Raw genomic sequence first — 24,063 nt, 5'->3', positions numbered from 1 at the left:
TTTTTAAAATACAAGTTAAATCTCCAAATAAGACCCTAGGATTTTATGAGTTGTAGCATCGGTATCTAATCTTTTAAAACAGCCAAATAAAGACTTAACCTTTTTAAAGCTCACTTAAACAAGGGTATAACCTTTTAAAAGGATCGAATAAGGACTTAATATTTTTTAATCAGCTCAAATAAAGACTTAATGTTTTCAGCAACGATTTCTTTTTCAATTATTATTTGAAATGTTATACCCTTATTTGAACAAATTCAGAAATGTTAGACCTGTTTCAAAAGATCAAACCCTTAAAAGAAGAATCTAAAAGGTTGGACCTGTATTTGAACATTTAACCTAAAATAAATGGTTTATTGTATGAGTAGATATAGTTTATGAGTAAATTATATATATAAATTATCCGAAGTGAAAAAGGGTGCAACTTACAAGGAGATTTGTATTTCAACTGCCTGCATAAAATGGAACTCAAAAAGTAAAGTACTTACCATTCTTGAAATAGATTTCAAGGGAAGTGTATGAAATGCAATCTATTTTCTCATGTGTCTAGAACCCAGTCAAACCAGAGAAGTGCTTACTCATGGCTCTATCCTTCCTGTAGTTATTATGTCTTCCACCGCCCCTTCTTCCTCTGCCCCTATCATTTCCTACATTCCCTCTCTCTTCGGCTTCGGTGTTGTCGGGCGGGTTATCTTGCTCCGCATGGGACTCTCTTTGTCTTCCTCCACCCCTTCTTCCTCTACCCCTACCGTTCCTTGTATGTTCCCTCCCTCCCATTTCAGAAGCATCAGGTTGGTTGATTTGCTCCTCGTGCTCCTTTAGCTTCTTAACTGCACCAAGGGGAATGTTGCCACCACGTCCGAGGCCATGTATCAATTCTGCCTGAGCTTGATTTACTATTGAAGCTTCATCAGCATTTGCAACTGCAACTGAACCTGCAACCTTATAACTATAATTCTTACCATCCTTGACATAGTATTGGGGTTTCTTTCTTGAGCCCCACTTTGAATTAGGCATAGATTGACCAGAACTTTCAGGTTGGGTCTTTCCAAAGTTGGAGCTGAGTTTTTCACTTAGCATCTCATTTTCCTCGAGCCCCGACCCTGCAACACTTAGACCTAGGTCATCAAAAGAGTCATCATATTCATCTTCATACTCGTACTGAGAAATCAAAGCAACTTTTCTTAATGAATCATTCTCGTCTCTGGCATCAAGAGCAGCAGAATCAGGCGAGTCATCTTTAGACTTCCTAATAAACCTCCCAACTGTTGACACAGATGGACCTTCAACTGGTTGTCTGTTAACTACCGCTACAGTTGTAGTAGAGGATACAGGAACGGTATCAACCAGTTTCCCTTTCCCTTTATCATTCCTGCTCAGGTTTGAAGTAGACTTGGGCACCGGCATTGTCTCCAGGGAAGTGTCCAAGGCCTGCAGATCTTCATGAAGAGTACCCTCAAGAATCCTCTGAATAACCTCTTCTGGATTCTGGTTATAAACTTCAAGGCATGCAGCCATAAACCCTTCGCCATAATCAGGAAAGAGATCTTTAATTTGGCTGATTTTTGATTGCATAATTGCAGCATCTTCATCCATATGTGCATTATTGTTTGTCAAAGAAGTCGGTATGGGGGGTTTAGGGGCTTGCTCTTTAGCAATGCCCTTTGTCGAATACATCGTAATCCCAGCTAGATACTGAAACTTTTCATCCTCCATGAATATCCACCCTGCACATAAGTTGTCGAATACACATTACTGTGTGAAAGTGCAAATACATTTATCAAAGAACAAGAATAAAGAAGGATTGGTGAACTATTGAAATCCTCCAATTCAGAAGTTTAATGATTAAACTTGAAAAAGAAGGCCCAGTTCCACAAATATTACAGCAATACACCAGTCTCCACCATGTATGATAATGATTGTCCCACTAATCAAATAACAATAGATACACACTACTCCATCTAGAGCAAACAATGTATGTAATGAGAAATAAAATAAATAAATCTCTAATAATATTAGCTTATTCATAGAGGAAATATAAGTGGTTTGATTCACCAAATAGACCTTAAAGGCTGAGAATTAAGTGGTCTCATCAAGGTTGGAGGCAGCCTTATGTGGAGAGCTACCGAAGCCTATGTTAAGTTCCTTCTTCTATCTTCCCCAATATTCCCCATCGTAGAATATATAAGCAAATTCAATATGAAATATAAATTGATCATAAAGGCAGTATCTCAATCTTTAAGTAAAGAGATTAATTAATGCACTGACCAGTGTTCTGCAAATTCTCAAGTTTCCTCATTATATTGCAATTCTTTTCAACATTCTTAAGGAAAGTATCTTGTTTCTCATTCTCTTGACTTTGCAGTGGAACTCTATTTATCTCCCTAAGAGTTTGAACCAAAATATCTGCTCTTATAGATGGACTTTTCACCATGGCCGGAAACATCTTTGTTGCAGTTGGGATAGGATGTCCATCCAAAAACACTTCATCACTAAGATAGCAAATATCTAATAGTTTCCAACCAAATTTGACTATTCTCAAAGATAACATCTTCAAACTTATTGCAATATCTGTTAGCTTTGTGAATTCTCCTGATTTAGAACTGCTTAGAAAACCACGCTGCAAAGATGGAAGAAAATGATCGTGCAGATGAGAAAGAGTTGTGAGCAATTCTTCATTTCCATAACTGCATAGATAGAGAGATCTTTTATTAAAATGTATCAGAGCATAACTTCCCATATAATTTGAGGAAAAGGGAATGAAGGGACGCATCCACAAATAAAATCCCCACATAACTAACAAATGAAAAAGTTTAAAATAACATAAAGTAGTTATGATCTACAATCAGTTAGGTTAAGCCCAGTGCAACTATTTATTCACAACCATAAAACTTCATGGAACATCCAGGGTTCTTATAGCATGAATAGAAAGTATGTACTTAATAATTCATATAGAATAGAAGTTCCATAATAAAAGATGTACCTCATTTCAACAGGGCAAGAGAAAAAAACAGCTGCCGTTCTGTATGCAGTGACAAAAGCATCCATAGCTACAATGGCATCATTAATAAAGTCCATCACCTGTCCAAAGAAGTAATCAAATAAGTTTAACGCTTCACTTGCAGCAAAGAAATTCAACCTGGGATAGCACTAAGCCATTGATTTAGGACATCATCCTATTATGCTACAAATTCCTGCTTTGGCTAACCCTTCTCCCCCCCCCACCACGACACAGGTCTGCTAAACTCTGTATTTATCTGCTTATGTATTAACGTGAAAAACATTTCCTGAAAAATACACATACTGCATTTTCATTTTTAGGTGAAAATCATCCCTAAAACTGAAATACAATGCCATAATATCTTCCAAGTTCCAACCGTGAGTTCAGTGCATGATATAAATCAAAGAACCTTTCAAACACTATTCCAACCCAGCACCTACAAAACACAATCACTGACAAAAACAACAACAAACCTCCAAAAAGTCAGCATGAAGCCTATCAAATCCATGATTTCCAGCAGACAGAAGGACCTATCCAGTAGTAGCAACACATAAAAAAGCAACCATGAATGTCATAACTAAGCAAAACTACAAATAAAGAGAAATACTAACAGAAATGCGCAGAATGTCAAACATTTCACTCAGATAAGAAAAACCTTGAAACTATTCCTCAAAGCAATTTACACAGTACCTCCAAAGAAGTGCTGCAGCGTTCATTCATTGTGTGAACAATGCCCAAGAAATGAGACAATACCCCAGTCAGATTATCATGGATCATAGGCTGAGCTTTCAGAGCATTTGCAACCTGAAAATAAATCAAGTGTGAGTTTTTTTTTTTTTTTTGTGGGGGGGGAGTGGGAAAAGAGCATGAAGGCAACCCACCTAGCTCAACCATGTGACACAGAACACTAATTCAACATACAAGGGTATAGAGATGGAGTACTTGATAGATTCCAGTAGAATGCATTTAAGGTGGAAAAGTCCACAGTCCACTAACATTTTAGCTATTTAATAGGATACATATATTAGAAACTATAGAAAGTAGTTTTTATTGAAACCTTATTGCTTGGCCTTATGCCCCTATCCAATTCTGCAAAGGTTTCATTGCAATTTGACTTCTACAGTGACCATTGGAGGCATTTCAAGGATCAATAAATTAAACATCTCCCTTTGACTACAATGGATTTGAAGCTTATCAAGCATAAATCCAACTCTAATGAAAAGGAAGTAGTAAATCCTTGGTTAACAGGAGTTACTTGCAGCGGAAACTAAAGCAGATAAGTCTTCAAAACACTAGCACACCTATAGGCTTTAAAGAGGTTAAAAACATGTAGAGAAAAGAAATCAAGTCTTCAATCACGCGCACAAAAGAATGCTTACCAGCAATTTTGTGAGATCATCATTCTCGTGACCATATATAGCACATAAGTCCAACAACTTTGGCAATTCAAGCAACTTCTTCTCCTGCAAGATGACTACAGGAAGAATTAGAGAATAAAATGTGCATATAAAATACCTTATACATCAAAATTTAACACCAAATTTGGGAATATATTAGATTGAGTAACACCAAAATGTGACCAGACTAGATACATTCATCTTCCAAGTAGAAGACACGGAAAAGAGACAACCTACCGGCATGGTCATTGGCACTAAGACTATCAGCTGCTCGAGCACCAGGGTCCCGATTTGAAGATCTACAATAGCAAGAAGGTAAATAGCAATTTACCAGATAAAAGGGTGAATATATAAGAGAGAGTTATAAAACTTCAAACTTACATTCGATACAACACCATGAAGACACGGCGGCTTAGTTCAAAGTCTCCAACGATAACCCCTGCAACGATACCTTTGACACCACGATGAGGAAAATCATACCACCTGCTCCTAAATTGCAAGAAGCTGTCGATAAATTCATGCAAAGAAGTGTCGCCAGCCACTGACAAGAAAGTACACTAAATGGGAATTCGAGAAAAAGGTAAATGTATGGAAAACGAAAAAAAACGATCGAATATCAGTATAAAAACCTTGTTTCCAGAATTCTCTGGGACTGAGCTTGAGCAAGCGAGACAACTCTCTATTTAAGAGATCAAATACTCTCTGTGATTCCACTGGGTCCAATCCTCCGTTCTCCGAGCTGAGGCCTGCCGCCACGGCTTCATCTTGGGGCAAGTAATTTACGAAATTCCCATTAGAGAGACTGGATGGAATCGCTCTGTTTGTTACCCAATCCCCATTCTCTCCCATCTTAACACGACTGCTTGTAGAGCCACCGGATACGGCTGCGACACTGCTGGAAGGCGGAGCATCGTGCTGTCTGGGAGGGGATTGCCTGATAGAATTTGAGAGGGATGTGGGATTAGGGTTTTGATTTTGGGGGATGAATTTCTTCTGGGATTTTTGGAAACTATTTCTGCTGTCGCCGTCTTGCCTATTGCCGTGAGTATACCTATGAGACATTGCTTTGGGTTTTCCCTTTTTCAAAAAGGAAAAAAAAAGTTAACTACTTTTATCCTTTTGCTTAGATAATCTCAGTGTTATGAAGGAAGAAGCAATGAAGGCAGACTTCTCAATTTTTTTTTTCAATTTACAAGTGTTGCTGTCAAAGTATTACCTGTAGTTTTTCAATCTCCCTACCATCTTCTTTTTAATATTCATTTCTGTAAGAACAAAAGTAAAGAATATCAAGAAAAAAATCATTCATTCATTTATTTAGTATTTTTTCAAAAGAAAAAAAATAGGATTACTCCATTCATACATGAATTATATTCGATTCTCAGTTTCATACATAATATTTAAAAAATTTTGATTTTGTATATGATATTTTTGCTTTTAACAGATTCACACACTTCTGTCACGGAAAGTGACGTGGAACCCTAAGACAAGTGGCACTTTAAAAATAGTTTTTTATTTTAAGGAAAATTACATCATTCATCACTCAACTATCTTCTCACTCTTATTTTAGTCACTAAAGTTTAATTTTTTTAATTTAAAAATTTCGCTTCTTTAGTTCTTCTCCTGTTCTTTTCCTGCTTCGATCGGCTCCGATTCCAACCTATAATTTCGATTAGCTCCGATTCCTCATAACAAGCCTTCGTCGTTGTCGAACAATTTTCGACTACCACTACAATTCCCACAGGACACGAGTCAGACATCTCCACAAGCATTGCAAGCAAACCCATGTTTTCTCCTGGGAAAATCATCGAGAATCTTAGACAATTCACCCATTTCGAACATGCTTTTGATCACATCGGCACCATCGATGTATTTTCCCTTGATAAAAACATGGGGCAATGTCACATTTTTCACTTTCAAGATGCTCTGCAACTATTTCTTATAAGCAGCATCCATGGAAATATCTCTTTCATCAACCCAAAGTGTGAACCGTCTAAAAATCATCATCACCGCATAACAATCCTTGTACGTCCTTCGAATTCCTCGTAAACTAGTTAAATAAACAACGATGCGATCTTCAGTCCCGAGTAATCTTATCGAAGGGTTAATAAATCCCAACGAAATCATCGATTTTGTGGGTCTTAAAACGGGCTTAGAGGCGGGTTCTTTAGGACTAGGCAAGTTGGATGAAAACGATGAAGATTTTGTTTGATTCGAACAAACTCTGAGGGTGCGTTTGGTTCACAGAATGTAAGATTACCAGTGGGAATAAAAGATTACCAGGGAATAGGATTACTGGGAATGTTGTATTTTGTGTTTGGTTGGTTTAGCAGGAATGTAAGATTACCGTGTTTGGTTAAAGGAATAAAAAATTATTGGAATGTATATTTGACCAAATTGTCCTTATTATATATTTGTATAATATTACAAATTGTAAAATATTTATATATTTTCTTTAAAAAATTAAATTCATAATATTTATATAATTTTTTTACAAAATTAAAAATATAAAAAAGGTTTAATGAAATGGTAAAAAAAATTTAACCCCTGAACTTCATATAAAATTTTAATTATAGATTTTTTTTTGTAAATCTAAAATAATTTAAGTATAAATTTGTAATTTAACCTTCATAAAATTTTTATTATTCAATGACAGAATAAGGATATTTTTGAAAAAAAATAAAATTTTAAGGGCATTTTAGTCCAAAACGCTGGTAATGTTACAATACCTAAGGGAAAGGAGGTAATGACATTCCCGGTAATATACCCCAAAAAATTTACTATTGGTAATAAAACATTACCGGGAATGAGATTCCCGGTCAACCAAACATGGGAATGTGGGATTCCCATCCCATGGGAATCCCACAATCCTTGAACCAAACACCCCCTGAAGCTTTTGAACTTTACCCTTGACGAAATCCATTGAATAATGAAATTTGGGAATCAGAGCCGGTCGATTTTGAAAGTGTTGATTCTTGAGGAGCAAATGAACCTTGGGATGATTGGAATCAACTTTGGATGGGGCGCACATCGTAAAGGAGCGATTTAAAAACCCATATGAAGATGATGATTTTACCTTGTTCTTCTCCATTTCTGCCATCGACCCAGAACAAAGAAAAAATCAAATCTTTTTTTTTTGCTTTCATTGAAAAAAATCCAAAATTTTTAGATTTTGCAATGAATCTTTATTGGGCTCAATGGATTTCTTCTTCCCTTTGCCTTTTGTTTTTGTTGAGAAACAAAAATAGAGGGAAAAATATTTGGTTTTTGCAGGGAAAACCTCAAAGCAAGGATTTCACTTCCAAATTAATTTTATATAAACTATTTAGGATATATTTGTAATTTAATATTTTAAAATGACTTGAAAATATTTTTATATGAATTAAAAAATTACATTACTTGAAATTGTTTCAGTACTCACTAAAATAAGAGTAATTCTATAGTTTAATAATTAAATTAAAAAAATTAAACTTTAGTGACTAAAATAAGAGTGAGAAGATAGGTGAATGATGTAATTTACCTAAAAAAATAAAAACATATTTTTTAAGTGCTACATGTCATTTTATTAGTGGTCGTAGGGTTCCACATCACTTTCCGTGATGAAAGTGAGCGAATCTGTTAACGGAAAAAACTTCATGTATTAAATTGAGAATTTTTAAACATTATATATGAAAATGAGAATCGGGTATAGTTCATGTATGAATTGGTAATTAACCCAAAAAAAATATTTAGAAAAATTCTACAATGTTCGTCAAAATGTGGATGAGCACCGTTAAAGATGAACCCAATTAAATTAATTTATAAAATATTAAATTATAAAGTACTAAACGTATAATTATAAATTAGTTAAAAATCTAAATGTAATTTAATTAAAATATAAAATTTATGAAAACTTTAGTTTTTAGGATAAACTATGCCATTGATCATCTAATTGTTTATCCCTTTTACTTTAACTACCAATTTTTTAATTTGTCAATCAGGTCACCTAACTATTTAAGTATTGTCAATCAAACCACTGGCTGTTAAATATTAATGAAAGAGATGATGTGACAGTTAATAAAATTTGTATAATTACACATTTAGTTCACATTACTTACACATTTTATTAATTTGATTATAACTTTTAATTAATTCAATAAATTTAGTCCTCAATCAAACAGTGACACGTGTCAATATGTTATTGGATTTTTTATTAATATTTTATTTAATTTAATAAATTTTCCATCTAATCAAATGGTGCCACGTGTCACCAATTGAATTAATAAAAAATAAATTTAATCAATAACTGTTGCTGGTGGAGCTTGAACAAAAAAAAAACATTAGGAGAAAAAGAAAACGACCCAACCACTAGGCTGCAACATTCAAATGACATATTTATCACGACATACTATTTATAATTAATGACAATAAAAAAAGGGAAATAACCTAATAAGAACTTAAACATGGAATAACCGAATAATATGATAATATGATATATATATATACAAACAAATATTATAATTGATTAATATCTGAATGCATTTTATTTATATTTTAAATCATTTTAATGAAAAAATAAAAAAAATAATTTTAATATATTATAATTGAAATATAACAAAGAGCTTCATTGACTTAGAATTTTCTTGATAGTTGAGGGCTTATCGTAGTAACTAGTAAGCATTTTAACTTACGCGTTGACTTGTTTATATCCCGGTTAGAGTAAGAACTTTATATTTTATTATTTATTCGTTATATATTTGAAGAAAATTTTAAGGGAAACTTGATTTTATTGAATTAGTATATTTTAATATAAAGTTGTCAAATAAGATTAGAATCTGTTTGAAATTATAATATTTTAAAATATAAAATATGATATATTTCAGTTCAATAAAATTAGAATGATGAATGCAATTTATTAATTTAAAATATGTAAAATGATACATTTCAATTATAACAAATTAAAGTCACTTTTATTTTAATTTTTTCATTAAATGTGATTTCAAATATAAATAAAAAATATTCATTTATTAATCAATTATAATATTTGTTTATATATAATTTATATTTTCATACTATTCAATTATTTCATGTTTGAGTTATTATAAGGTCATTTATTACCATTAACTATATTATAAATTATATAGATTATATTATGTATACTAGACAAATTTAGTGGTTAGGGTGCTTAGGTGTTTTAGCCGTACCATTTGATTGGCTGAAAAAATTTATTAAATAAAAAATATTAAAAAATCCAATCACACAATGACACATGTCACCATCGGATTGAGGATTTAATTTATTGAATTAAATAAGTGTTGGGACCACATTAATAGAATATATAAGTAACAAGGACAAAATGTGTAATTATACAAAATTTATTAACTACTAAGTCATCTCCTCAGTTAATATTTAACGATATATAGCTTAATTGACAAGATTTAAATAGTTAGGTGACCCAATTGATAAAATTGAAAAATCGATGGTTAAAGTAAAAGGAGTAAATAATTAGGTGGTTAATAATATATTTAACCCTAAAAACTAATATTTTATAAATATTATATTTTAATTAAATTATATTTAAAATTTTAACTAATTTGTAATTATACGTTTAGTACTTTATAATTTAACGTTTTATAAATTCATTCAATAGTGCTCATCATTAACGGTGATTATCTGTACTCATCGAATGTGACAGCATCATTCAAACATTTATTACTTGTTATTTATTAGATTTTTCACTTGAATATTCAATTTACATTATTTTATAACGTCTTTTTGAATAAATTTTTTATTTCTTTTAATATACTTTTTTTAACTATGAGATTTAATTTTAAAAACTTAAATCGTTAAAAAATTAAATAAATTAATATATAACATCTTTTTGAATAAATTAATGTATAACATTAATTCTAAAGCAAATAATATACGATATTTTTAAATGTATAATTATTATAAGATTATTAAAATAGTTATTGGAAAACAAAAGTTATTGATGAAATGGATAAATAATAAAGATTAAATGTGTAATCATATTAATTTTGTTAATTGTTATATAAATTCTTTTATTAAATTAATGACATGAGGTTTGATTGATATCATTTGAATAGTTAAAAAATTTGATTGATATAATTAAAAGATTGATGCTCATATCCAAATCATCTATAGTTAAGTGGTTAAGTGTGTATTTTATCCTTAGATTAAAAATATCCACAAAAAATATATGCACACAAAAATGTTACTCATTACAAATAAAAAATATATTGTTAGAAGAATTTAAACCTATGCAACTTAAGTTAAAAACCTAAATATCGTATTCTATTATTTTCTAAAATTTAAAAATAATTTAAATAAAAATACTGAAAATATCTTTTATGTGTTGATATTTTCATTTACTTTTTATTTTTATTTTTTTTAAATCATTTTTTTGGAATTAATCACTGGTATCTGATCTATTGATCGATTAATCCAAATCGGGTAATGTAGAGGTGAGGTTGACCCTCCCAACTCAGTTTGCTACATTCGCAAACGCCAGGATTCGAACCCCTGACTTTACTTAAGAGACCTAGTGTTTCATCTTAATAGACCAACGGATCTATTTTCTAATTTTATAACTAAATAAATTTTCTTTAACGTTTTCTATTTTTTAGAAAATAAAAACTGGCCTCTAATTTTTAGATGGTTTAATCATTTTTGTTTGGACAGAAAGTCGTAAATGGTTAGAGATAAGCTATTAGCCTATGTAAATGTTCTTTGTCTCTACTGAGAAGTAGAGAAGTGACGTTTTTTTTGTCTCTAGGGGAGTAAAAAAGTAAGTGAGTGCACTACAACAAAATATTTTTAGCGGTTTTTTTTAGTTATATAACGATATTTTTAAACGCCGCTAAAACAATTGTATTTTTAAACGCCGCTAAAACAATTTTGCGCCGGGTGAAGTGATTCCAATCGAATTGAATCCTTTTCCCGATTTCAGTTAATAGATTTTATAGTTAGTCTCGAAGCTTGTGCTAACCTGTCAGGTGTAAAGATATAAAGGTTACCAATAAAATAACAAATTAAACAAATATGATCAGTTCATAATCATTTTTATTTTGATAAATCACGTGAATTTATATAAAATTATTGTCGAAACGGTTTTTTTCCGAGCGAAATTTTAAAAATCAACATCATTTTTAATTATTCTATTTATGATTGATTTTTAATTAGAAATTAAACGTGATAAAAAATCTCTCGTTTCGAAAATTTGGAAATTCCTTTACGATAAAAAAATATACGGTTCGAGGATTCACCATCAATATTTGATTAGGGTGTGATTGAGAACCCAAAAATAAATTTGTCATTTTAATAAAATATTAATTTTAATTAAAACAACAAACTGATGTTTGCGTTATCAGAAAATTAGTTCAGAAGCCGATTACGCGTGGGGAATGATTAGCACCCCAGGCTAAGATTTGGTTTGCTCATGGATGACATCAACATGTGGGAGCTGCAACCGAATCTGGGTCGAGTTGCATGCAGGTCTGAATCGGATTTAGCTTGTTGGGTCAAATGTAATCGGGTCTTCAGAATTGGGTCTGTAGGCTCAGTTGGGCTTGTTGTAAGGCATGCAATAAATAAAAATATTAATAATATAATAATAATTATTATTATATCCCGAACAAAACGGGTGTCTACAATTATATCAATAAATTATTACTTCCTAAAATTTATATCTTTAAGATCCTTCCTCCAAAATCATTCCCTTTTATGTCATTCAGAGTTCCAAAAATGCCAAGAGTTAGAAATGCTTTTGGATTATCGAAGATCCTTTAGCACGAAGTTAATATGTAGAGGGCAAGGGTACAACAAGAACTAAACGCAGCTAATTTCTATTAATACGAGTTGCATATGAATAGTAAATCCATTATACATACATATATATATGTATGCATAAACATGTGTGCATGAATATTGAACTATCAGCTTTGAAACATGATATACAAATAGAAAAAACAGATGGGATGATTTCAATATGAACAAGCCAAGCATCATCGCTCCCCATATGGAATTAATTTCATTCAGAATTCTCAATACTACAATCAGAAAATTTGTAATATCATTGCATTTTCAGTAAATTGTTAATCAACTAACAACTCTTGATTAGGATATCTTCTTCCCATGCTTCATATTATACAAATTTGGAGATCCTGTCGAGATCGATATCGATGCCATTGTAGGCAATAGGAGCATACATCCATAGATCATCAGAGCTTAAAAGCTGTAACAATATCCAATAAAAGGAAAGCATAGTATTAGACTTTTGATTTTATGATTTTTTTTAAGGTTTCTTATTGTCTTTTTCCCTTACCTTAATCTGGAGCTGCAAAAACTTCACATAATGAACAGCTTCTTCAAGCATTGTGCTGATATCAACCTGCATTTTTCATTAATCAGCGTGAGTTTCTGAACCTATTCAACCGTGGAACTAAAATATTGGTTTAATAATTTACCTTGGTTCCATTGGGGACAAGATTTTGTAAAATTCTCAATCTCTCGTTAATCCTCTCTCTTCTTTTCTGCAGTAATTAAGGGAAAAATGATTTAGAATATATACTGAAATATGTAAATGAATCATTGATATAGCTAAGCCTAAGCTGTTATGACCAGGACGGACTCGAGAGGGCTGATGATCTCTTGAAAATTTCAAATTCTCATATAATTTAAATATACGTTTCCAAATATGATATTACATACCCTTGCATAGAGGCTTTGGGGATCAGTGGCTGCCCCTCTACTCGCTCTTGTCTTTGCATTCAAGTTGACAAGTTGAGAAGCATTGGAATCCGAAGTTGCCACGCCATTGTCATCTCCTGAACTGTATGTTGTGCTACAACTGATCAGACCATCCAAACCATTAGTGCTATTCTCTCCTTCATCTACATCTACATTGATCCTGCGGTTATTCTTTGAGTTCTGCGCTTTCTTTGGAACCCTTTGAGCCTGCGTTTTCAAACCATGAATCAGAAACCAGTATAAACAAAAGATTCTATGCATATATGCTTAGTGGATTAATGGCTTGGGATTCATTTTTATCTTACATCTTTCGAAACCCGAGGTCTTTTCTTCATGTTTTCAGATGAATCTTGAATGACATTAGCGTTACTTTCTGCCATTGCAGTGCTTGGGAATGTTGGGGAAGACCAGTCGACAATTTTATGGCTTAACCCACCATTGTCATCAACAGGAAAATGACAAAAACCCGAGGGGTTTATAAAGTTGAATCCCCAATCATTCTCTAAAGGAAACGAGAAACACTGAAGTTGTTGAGTGAAGTTGAATTCATCAATGGCGGACATTCTGTTAAAGGCATTAAACTCTCCATCAGGAAAGGCTGCAAGCGACTCCATCTGATCAATCTACAATAAAGCTTACGTTAATAATTTACTCTGTTTGAAGAGCAGAAACTGGAGAGAGATATATATAGGCCAAGCCCTAAAGGGAATGTTGTTATCAGGGATTGAACTGATTGAGTTAGTAATCCATGGAGTCCAGTGTGGGGCCAAAACCAGGTAAATTACAACTCATTAGGTCGGCCAAGTTCATGCAATGATAGAGATTAAACAAATACAAACCTTTGACTTCATTACGAATGACTCAAGAGTCGCGAACAATCATGGAATTACTACTTCATCAACCATATAAGACATGAAACGTAAGCCTAGACAACAGGGGTCGGTCTTCTATTGAGTAGAATTTTCAAGTCAAGTTGATTTTATAAAATTAGAGTTGAATTGATTTGTTTGAGTTTTTGTTTAAATTTCATTGTAAATATTGATAATTTCATGACACTAATTGATTCTAATTTAAACAAATTTTCATAATCATATACAATATACACATACATATATATTTCTTCATGTTTTCTTCCTATTTAATATACATATATCATACATGGTTGAGGAATTCGATTTGGACTTAGAAAATAAATCCACTAATTACAAATAATTTTGAGTTATTTGAGTCATATTTATAACTCAAACTTTATTTAAAGAAATTTCGAGTCTAGTCTATTTTATGAAATTACGGATTAAAGTCGAGTCAAAAATAAATTTTATCAATCGAGTCGAGTTTTATTCACCCTAGTAGAGAACATGAGAATGAAGGAGCCGTAGTCTTCCCCGTTAGAATTTAGAAATGAGAGAACGTGGGAGTTTTGCAATAAACAAAATAGGCACGAGGAATGTTAAGAGATTAAACAAAAGGCAATGGACGGCCAGATCGTGGGGAATGAGTTTGGTATTATTTAAGAACTTGAAATCCCGACACGGTATCCGTCAAACTCGTTCCATGTCCTAAATGGCAACTGGCATCAACCTAACAGTTGTTCCTTTAAACCCTTTGCATTGGTAGTTAATGTCATCTCTTTACAACTCAGTTTTAACATGTACTAATAGTTATAATAAAATGCAAATCAAAATATATTCCCCCATGGCCACTTATTCTGGAGCATGCATCTTTACCTATTATTTCGTTTGAGAGAAAGAAAAAAAAAACAATCCCATTATCCATAAACCCAAAAGGAACAAAATCTCTACTCAGATCTGTCAAAGCCATAAAAATGTTCAATTTTAAGTTAATCCGAAAGATTGTGCCTTTGCTTCCTATGATTCCGCCGAAACCATCGTTAGAACCTGAGGTGTCAGATAGAGACCATTTTTGAGCTATTTTAATTTTTAGGGGTAAATTATATCATTCTTCACTGAACTTTATTCTCTATTTTATTTCACTAATTTTACTTTAAGTTTTTCTAATTTACTCACTAAACTTTTGAATTATTCCTATTTTGGTCACTCTAATTTATTATTATTATTTTGGTATGATGTAACATTTTTTTATTAGTTAATATAAAAATAATTTAAAATATAAAATTAAAATAGATGATGGCCGTCCATTGTTCAACATCGTTGGACGCCACTGTTCATTGTCCGGTTCGTCTCGACCCCTGAGTCCGAATTCGGCCTCCATTTTGTCAGGACACACTTCAAATTTGATCAAAAGTGAGAAAACTAAAATGCCAACCGTCGTAGATAGTGGCCGTTCGGTCCCAGATTTCATGGGTCACTTCGCCTTGATCCCTGAGTACGAATCCGACCTCCATTTTTTTGGGTAATGCTCCAAAGTCTACAAATAAGATATTGAAAGTAAGGAAACTGAAATGTTTCAGTCTAGATTCACTGTTTTGGGGATATTTTTTTGGTGAAACAACCATCAGATTCGCACTCAGTGTGTCAAAACGAGTCTCTCGATACAATTTGAGATCAAGTGGTTATCGATTCCTAAGGCTGACGATGACGAGAAAGGGTGATAATAATGCTAAAGATGATGGAGAAGTAGAAATTGTATTTTATTATTTATTTTAAATTATTTTTATATTTTAATAATAAAAATAATACACCATAAAATAATAATAATAAAATAATTTGTAGTGACCAAAACAAAAATATTTCAAAACTTTTGTGAGTAAATTAAAAAATTTGAAAGTATAATGAATAAAATAAAATAAAGAATAAAGTTTAATGAGAAATAATATAACTTATCGTAATTTTTAAACAAGAGCTGGAGAAGGTCTTTGATGTTCTTTGCGACTTGCACTGCCCATTACAGTACATGCTTCAACTTTTTAAAACCGCAAAAGAAAAAGTTTAGAAGAAAAGTTCGCCTTCGACTTTGGAGTATCTCTGGTGATCAGAGCTTCTATTTGAATAACGGTGTAGAAGTCCTCCTTTTGGGGCAAATAACAATATATCTTCGTTCAGATTCCATTTATGGAGAGATGGACCGTAAGGGATGAGATAGTCTCCCTCCTAAAAATTTAAAATTATCATATATATATTAAATTTTTGTTTATATATTTTTTATTGGAAATTATTTTTGTCCCTTGATTTTTATAAATTTGTTCGAACTAAAATTTTAGAGGTTCGCTCCTAACATAAAATCGTACATTTGACAATGTTTACGGTGTTTCCAGTTAAATGAACACTTAATTCATGTTTAGGAATGCAAAATAGGTTTATTGAAAAACTTTAGGACTCATTGACTATCTTTGTTGATTAGAACGACTTCTGATCACAAACAACATGGTTGAAATATGAGTTGGTTCGAACAAAGGAAAAGAAAATGAAAGAAAAAAGAAAAAGGAAAATGAGAAAAAACTTTTATAGAGATCTAAACGATGTTGCTTGGCTTAAATTTGTTTTTTAGGAATCCAAAATGACGTTATTTTGAAATAAGTTGTCATGTCATAACATCGTTAATTATTTAACAACATAATGACAAAAAATGAAACAATATATAAATTTAAATTATGATTTTAATCTATTTTTAGGCCGATTTTTATCCCGCTTATAATATATAGAATGGGGTGATATTAGTCTCAAATTAAAGGCAAGTTGTAGTACTGCACAGCTATGCTTATAAATTATGAAAATTTAGCAGTTTACATACCGAAAATAAGACTTAAACATGTCTATAGAAACTATAGTGTGGGCTGAGAATCAACTGTCCTCGCGTCCTGCATCAGACTATTTAATGGGCGTACCTAGAAAGTCCAACCACGTAAGACGGAATGCGTGCCTTGGGGAGCACGAGGATGGGAATTGCAATCTTCAAAGTGCGAGAACGTCCTACGTGGTAGTTTAGGGTATTTTTCTAAATAATAGCTTGAGGGGGGCATTTTTCTAAATAATTATTTAATGGGGTTTTAATATAAAATTGTACTTTTTTGTCACCTAAGTAAAAAGCGTATTCTAAATAATTATTCTATTTACGTGATACAAAAGATCATACTTTTTAAGTTAAATTTAAATGAAAGAAAAAGTAAAATAAAGGTAAAAAATTTGAAAAGAAAAATAATAATTGTCCTGAATTTGAGTAATTATGTTTATAAAATATGTGAGTATCATTCATGATTAATTATTTTTTGAATATATGCTATCTTATTATCAAAATACTATTAAAATGATAATAAATGAAGTGATAGACAAAATAATAATAAAGATAATAATTTTAAAGATAATACAAACTAAATAAAATTTTAGATAAAATATAAAGGAAAAGATATATTAAGTCAAAATAAAATTACAAATGAACACTCAGTTATTTCTTGTTTTCACACTCAGTAGCTACAATTCGTTTTAGAAAAAATGTTAATATTAAAATTAATGTTTTAAAAATCAAATTGATTACCCTTTTTAACCAATAACAAAAATTTAATATTATATTGTTAAGAATATTTATATAATCAAATTCAATGTAATCTAATTCGTGCTTCCTTATTGTATTAATAAAACAAGAATTAACTTTAAAATGTTAAATTTATTTTTCTTTACCAATTTGTGGTTTATCAATTATTTAAGATTTATAAATTGATTTTTTAATTGATTTTTTTGTTCAAATTATTTTTAACAATCATTTTTAAAGGTGTTTTTTACGATTATTCAAACAAAAACATATAAATAAACATAATTGTAAACCTCATTAAAAAAATTTCCTAAACCTATACGATGCTAACAATCATATTTAAAATATAATATATTCGATTATATTCTAACTCAGTCCTACAAGACATGCAAGAACATGTAACTGATTTTTTTATAAATAAAATGGTTATTTTTATGTCATAATTATTTTAATTAAAAGATAATTAGTTGTATGTGCTCCAACCGAAATAGAATGTGAAAAGATTAATTAGTATTATCACTTTTGAAACGCCATGTTAATGTGGGCCGTCGTGGTTTGTAAAACTATGCTTTCTTCCTTGACATAATAAAGAGATGTTTTTTAAAAAATATATACTGAATTAGTTAAAATAAATATTGTTTTTAAGGTCATGGTTTAAGTAATTGATTCTATAAAGTGTGTACGTTGTCAATAATTAAAAAAATTATAAACATATACTACCTTGTAATCATCCTAAACTACTCAAAAATATTGAGTGACCTCATCAGTTAAACAAACACACTCTACAAACCTGACTGCTCAAACTTAGAATCTCTAAAAAAAAAACCATCCTTATATAAAAGAATTTATATGTATAACATCCACATTTGACAGAGTCAAAAATTTTAATGCTTTTTTTGAAAAATCGAATTGCAAACAGTTTTTGAGAGTTATTATTATTATTTTTGATTAAATTAAGGTGATTATAAAATAATATATATTATAAATACTTTCAACCATTTGACAATGAACGCTCATTCACCCTTACAGTTGTTAATGTTCAAACCCATGACCTCTAGGAACAATGATGATTCCTTTAACCACTAAAGTAAGTTGATTCGTGCAGTTTTTGAAGATTTATTTGGATACGCGATTTAAGTTTTTTATTCATTGTTAAATTCAAATTCAAATTCTTTACACACACATATATATATATAACTATGTGTTATATATGTACATATATATTATATTATATGAAATATTATTTAAAATAATATCACATTTGGTTCTTATACTTTTTAATATGGTAGTGTTTATAATCTTAAAATGTCTAATACGACACATGTATTTCTAAAATATCTAGAAATCAAGGGATGTTAAGTGTTTAAGCATAATCAATTCTACATCATCATGTATAATACATCGAAAATAATATTACTTAAATTAAACTTAATCTAATTAATAAAAACCTTTAAATTATATTTTAAATATAAATATATAAAACATTTATTAACTCATAAAAAATTTAAAAAAATCAGTATCAACACATTAAACACTAATTCATTGTCACGCTTCTTACAAAAAATTGTCACAAGATAAGAAAAGTAGGTATATTAATTCTTAACATTATTGGTTTCGTTTTCTTTTTTCAGAAAGCTTGTATTATTTTTATACATTTGTCTACTCATAAGCTTGTAGTTATTGTCTTATTGAACTACCAAGTCAATGCTCGAATTTTATATTTTAGGTGCATATATAATTATAGTTAAAAATAATAATAAAGTAATAAAATATCAACTTTTTTATTATTAACTATTTAATATATTCAATTTCATGGGAAGTATGAAAAATAATCGAATAAGTATGAAAGAATGGGACCACAAAAAATTTTAAAAATGGAACACTTATGCATGAACTTATAACCATATATATTTTTAATAGTATGACAATATTAACATACTCTACATATGCAATTGCTCGAATTCAAGACTTCTAAAGAGAATAATTTTCTCTTTTATTACTGAGACTCAACTCATAAATATATTTAAACTATTGATTATTGTTTTCTTTTAGACATACTTTTTAGACTTAATATAAAAATAAGTGCTTAAATTATACCTTCAGTTAACTTTAAGTGTCTAAAGATTTTTTTTATTAAAAATAAGTGTCTAATGTTTTATCCGTTATATATTTAAATTATATATTTTTATTTTATTTTATTAGTCTTCCACTTTTTCAATGAAAGATATTGTGACATGTCATCTATTTTTCATTGTTAGATTTGATGTTTCATCTTCAATTGATGTTTGTTTGGTTATTTTATTGATCTACCTCTACTTTGAACCCTCTAGTGGTTGAAACACACATTTCTACTATAATCTTTGTTTTAAGTGAGTTTTTCCCCCTAATAATCTCATATCTGATAAAAAAAGAATTTGAGTCACATAACTTTAACAACTTTCGCTACGAACGTTGAGTTTGTTTCATATTTTGAGACAACCTCACACGAAGTATAGTTGAAAACTTTCATATATAAAACTTAGAGATTCTATTTCCAGACTATTAGTGATATATTGTGACAATTCACCTATTGTCCTTGTGACTAAGAACAACAAAAGCGAGAATGAAAATAAATATATCGACATTAGTATCTAAGTCATAAGAAAACATGTTAAAAAAAAAAAGAAAATGAGAATTGAGCACATTAGTATAAACTAGATATTAACTAATTCTTTGACTAAAGACATCTCACCACATAAACTTAAGTATCATATTGCCATTAAACATTTTTCACCTAAAAAAAACCATTATAATGAAACACTATTAAGTTTGATGCTCGTATTTTATTTATGGCGGATTCATTTAATTATTTCCTCTCACATTCCCACCCCTTGAAGGTTATGACCATGAAGTGAGGTCATGTTTTGAAGAACTAATATATATATATATATAAAAGTTATTTTTGGGGTCTTAAGTAATTCTCTTTCAAGAAACTATACCTTTAAGCAAGGGGTTTAAGTGTTCAAAAGACTCTTGATGTTTAAAGTGTTTTGTACAATAAAATTTGATGTGTTTGAGGATGACATTACAATATCTTAAATTTAATCTTCAATAAAGATAATGATTATAGGTATTTATTTTTTATTTTCTTGTTGCTTTTACGGTTCATACCGTTATTTATGCTAACTATTAACACTAGAAATGTCGGGTTTTTTTGTTGTTGAAATGTTTACTATAAAATCTAGCAAAAGGATAATAGCCCATGGAGATGTGTGCATGGTGCGTGTTTTATTGTTTTGTTATGGGATCATTGAACGGTATTTTGGAAAGGTAGATAAGAAGATAGACAATGGGGTGGGGATATTAGTATATTACTATTAGGTTGTTTGTGATGCGTTTGTTTTAGTTTCTTTTATTTTATGCCGTTTTCAAATTTTCATGTAGGAAAATGATTCAATGAAATTGATTTTTCACCCATTTCATGAATAATCAATTCTAATATAATCAATACTATTTTCTTCTTTTATCTTTGATATATTTTTTAATTAATTATTAGTATATAATTTATTGATTAACTAATCTAGATTGGGTTTGTAGAGGGGCATATTAGAAAAATTCTACAACGCTCGTCGAGCTAGATGAACATTGTTAACGATGAGCACCATTAAATTAATTTATAAAACGTTAAATTATAAAGTACTAAACGTATAATTACAAATTAATTAAAAGTTTAAACGTAATTTAATTTAAATACAATATTTATAAAACATTAATTTTTAGGGTAAACTATACTGTTGACCACCTAACTATTTATCCCTTTTACTTTAACCACCAAATTTTCAATTTTGTCAATCGAGTCACCTAAGTATTTAAATCTTGTCAATCAAGCTACCTGCCGTTAAATATTAACGGAAGAGATGACGTGACAGTTAATAAAATTTGTATAATTACACATTTAGTCCTCATTATTTACATATTCTATTAATTTGGTCCTAACTTTTAATTAATTTAATAAATTTAATCCTCAATCAGATGGTGGCATGTGTCACTATGTGATTGAATGTTTCTTCTTAATATTTTTATTTAATTTAATAAGTTTTCCATCCAATCAAATGGTGCCATGCACCACCAATTGAATAAATAGAAAAAAATTAAATAAATAACCGCTACTGGTGGAGCTTGAACTCAAGACGTGAGGAAAGGAAGCAAACGCCTCAACCCCTAGGTTGTACCATTCAAATGACAAACTTATCACGACATAAAATATATAGGTAATGGCAATAAAAAAAAGGGAAAATGACCTAATGAGAACTCCAACATGGAATAATTGAATGATACTATAATATGATATATATATATACACACAAATATTATAACTGATTAATATGTGAATGTATTTTATTTATATTTTAAATCATTTTAATGAAATAAAATAAAACAAAAATAATTTTAATATATTATAATTGAAATATAACAAAGAGCTTCATTGACTTAGAATTTTTCTGATAGTTGAAGGCTTATCGTAGTTAACTATGCATTGACTTGTTTATATCCCGGTTAGAGTAAGAATTTTATATTTTATTATTTATTCATTACATATTTGAAGAAAATTTTAGGAGAAACTTGATATTATTGAATTAGTCTATTTTAATATAGAGTTGTTAAATAAGATCAGAATCTGATCGACGATATAATATTATATGATACATTTCAGTTAAATAAAATTAGAATAATATAGGCAATCTATTAATTTAAAATATGTAAAATGATACATTTCAATTGTAACATATTAAATTCATTTTTATTTTAATTTTTCCTTAAATGTGATTTAAAATATAAATAAAACATATTCATTTATTAATAAATTATAATATTTGTTTATAAATATTTTATATTTTCATACTGTTCAATTATTTCATGTTTGAGTTCTTATAAGGTCATTTATTACTATTAACTATATTATAAATAATATAGATTATGTTCTGTATGCTATACAAATTTAATGGTCTAACTTAGTGGTTAGGGTATTTAATTTTTTGACTTGCGTCCCAAGTTCAAACCTCACCAGCAGCGGTTATTGATTTAGTTTATATTTCATTCATTCAATTGGTGACACATGACACCATTTGATCGGATGAAAAAATTATTAAATAAAAAATATTAAAAATCCTATCACACAGTGACACATGTCACCATCGAATTGAGGATTAAATTTATTGAATTAAATAAATCCTAAACCAAATTAATAGAATGTGTAAGTAATGAGGACTAAATGTATAATTATACAAATTTTATTAACTGTCATGTCATCTCACCCGTTAATATTTAACAGCAGGTGACTTGATTGACAAGATTTAAATAGTTAGGTGACCCACTTGAAAAAATTGAAAAACCGATGGTTAAAGTAAAAGGGATAAATAGTTAGGTGGTCAATGGTATAATTTACCCTAAAAACTAATGTTTTATAAATATTGTATTTTAATTAAAGGCTTAAATATACAAAAGGTGCCCAAACTATGCACATTTTTTTAGTTTAGTGTCTAACGTTTATTTTGTTTCAGTTTGGTGCCTAACATTTCATTCCGTTACTCAAAATGGCTTAAGTCTTGATGTACCGTTAGTTTTCTTCGTTAAGTGACACGTGTCACAATCTCGTAATTTTGAAATTTATTTTTTGAAAAAAATATTATTATATATATAAAACCCTTAATTCTTATAAATTACAAAAAAAACCTCAAAAACCGTAAAATCCCCAAATCCTAACGCTAACCCATCGCTGCCGCCCTTTTAGGCTACGATCAACGCTGCTGACGTAGTCTTAGCAGTCGTGGTTGTCTTCGATTGGTCGTCGAAATCGTTTGGGATTACGATTTTCATTATAAGGTTCACGAGGTATAAACGTAGATTTGTTGTCGATCGGCTGTTGATCAGTCATGATTTCATAGGGATTTTGTTCTCCAGGGGAGGTAAGGTCGGGTGGATCTTCGTCGACGATAAAGGGCGGCGATCGACGTGGGTTTTGGGTGTTGAAATGAAGATTTTTAAAGTTTTAGGGTTATTTCAAATTTTGTGTTTTCTTTTTTTTAAAAAAATATAATTTTATTTTTTTTAATTTTATATATAAAATTTTTAAAATTATTAGGTTGTAACATGTGCCAATTAACGGATAAAACTAATGGTCTGTCACAGTTTGACTCATTTTGAGTAACGGAATGAAATGTTAGGCACCAAGCTGAAACGAAATATAAGATAATATATGTTCAAGATATTTCTTAGTTTATTAACAATATACACACATCATGTATATACAACTGTTTGAATTTGAATACTTTAAAAAGCTCAACATTCTCTTTTACTAATGAGTCTACTCAATATATTTATTTTCTAAAATATATTTATGTTTAGTAAACGACAAAATTTATATACAATCAACCAATATTAATTTAAAAGAAAAATAGTAGAATAGAGGCGTAATTGGGGCATCAACCGATATTTATT

General features: G+C 30.1%; 2 protein-coding genes across 2 annotated transcripts; both read right to left on the bottom strand.

The window, feature by feature from the left end:
- Nucleotides 1-396: 396 nt before the first annotated feature.
- Nucleotides 397-23,675, bottom strand: LOC120160873 (activating signal cointegrator 1 complex subunit 2 homolog). Its single transcript, XM_039171199.1, has 10 exons — nt 23,641-23,675; nt 5,025-5,472; nt 4,777-4,936; nt 4,633-4,694; nt 4,378-4,472; nt 3,689-3,802; nt 3,472-3,528; nt 2,981-3,078; nt 2,266-2,684; nt 397-1,724 (listed from the first exon to the last, which is right to left on the bottom strand). The coding sequence occupies exons 2-10, from the start codon at nt 5,455-5,457 to the stop codon at nt 544-546; spliced, it is 2,619 nt and encodes an 872-aa protein (XP_039027130.1). The 5' UTR covers nt 5,458-5,472; nt 23,641-23,675; the 3' UTR covers nt 397-543.
- LOC120160808 (transcription factor bHLH139-like) lies at nt 12,536-13,754 on the bottom strand. The gene is made up of 5 exons (XM_039171141.1): nt 13,446-13,754; nt 13,102-13,347; nt 12,858-12,923; nt 12,716-12,781; nt 12,536-12,625 (listed from the first exon to the last, which is right to left on the bottom strand). Exons 1-5 carry the CDS (start codon nt 13,752-13,754, stop codon nt 12,536-12,538), a joined length of 777 nt encoding a protein of 258 aa, XP_039027072.1.
- Nucleotides 23,676-24,063: the final 388 nt, after the last annotated feature.

Source organism: Hibiscus syriacus, unplaced genomic scaffold (assembly GCF_006381635.1).
Source record: "Hibiscus syriacus cultivar Baekdansim isolate YM2019G1 unplaced genomic scaffold, ASM638163v2 tig00111393_pilon, whole genome shotgun sequence".
NCBI classification, from domain to species: Eukaryota; Viridiplantae; Streptophyta; class Magnoliopsida; order Malvales; family Malvaceae; genus Hibiscus; species Hibiscus syriacus.
Note: the sequence above shows the minus strand (reverse complement) of the source record. Positions and strands in the feature narration are given on the sequence as shown.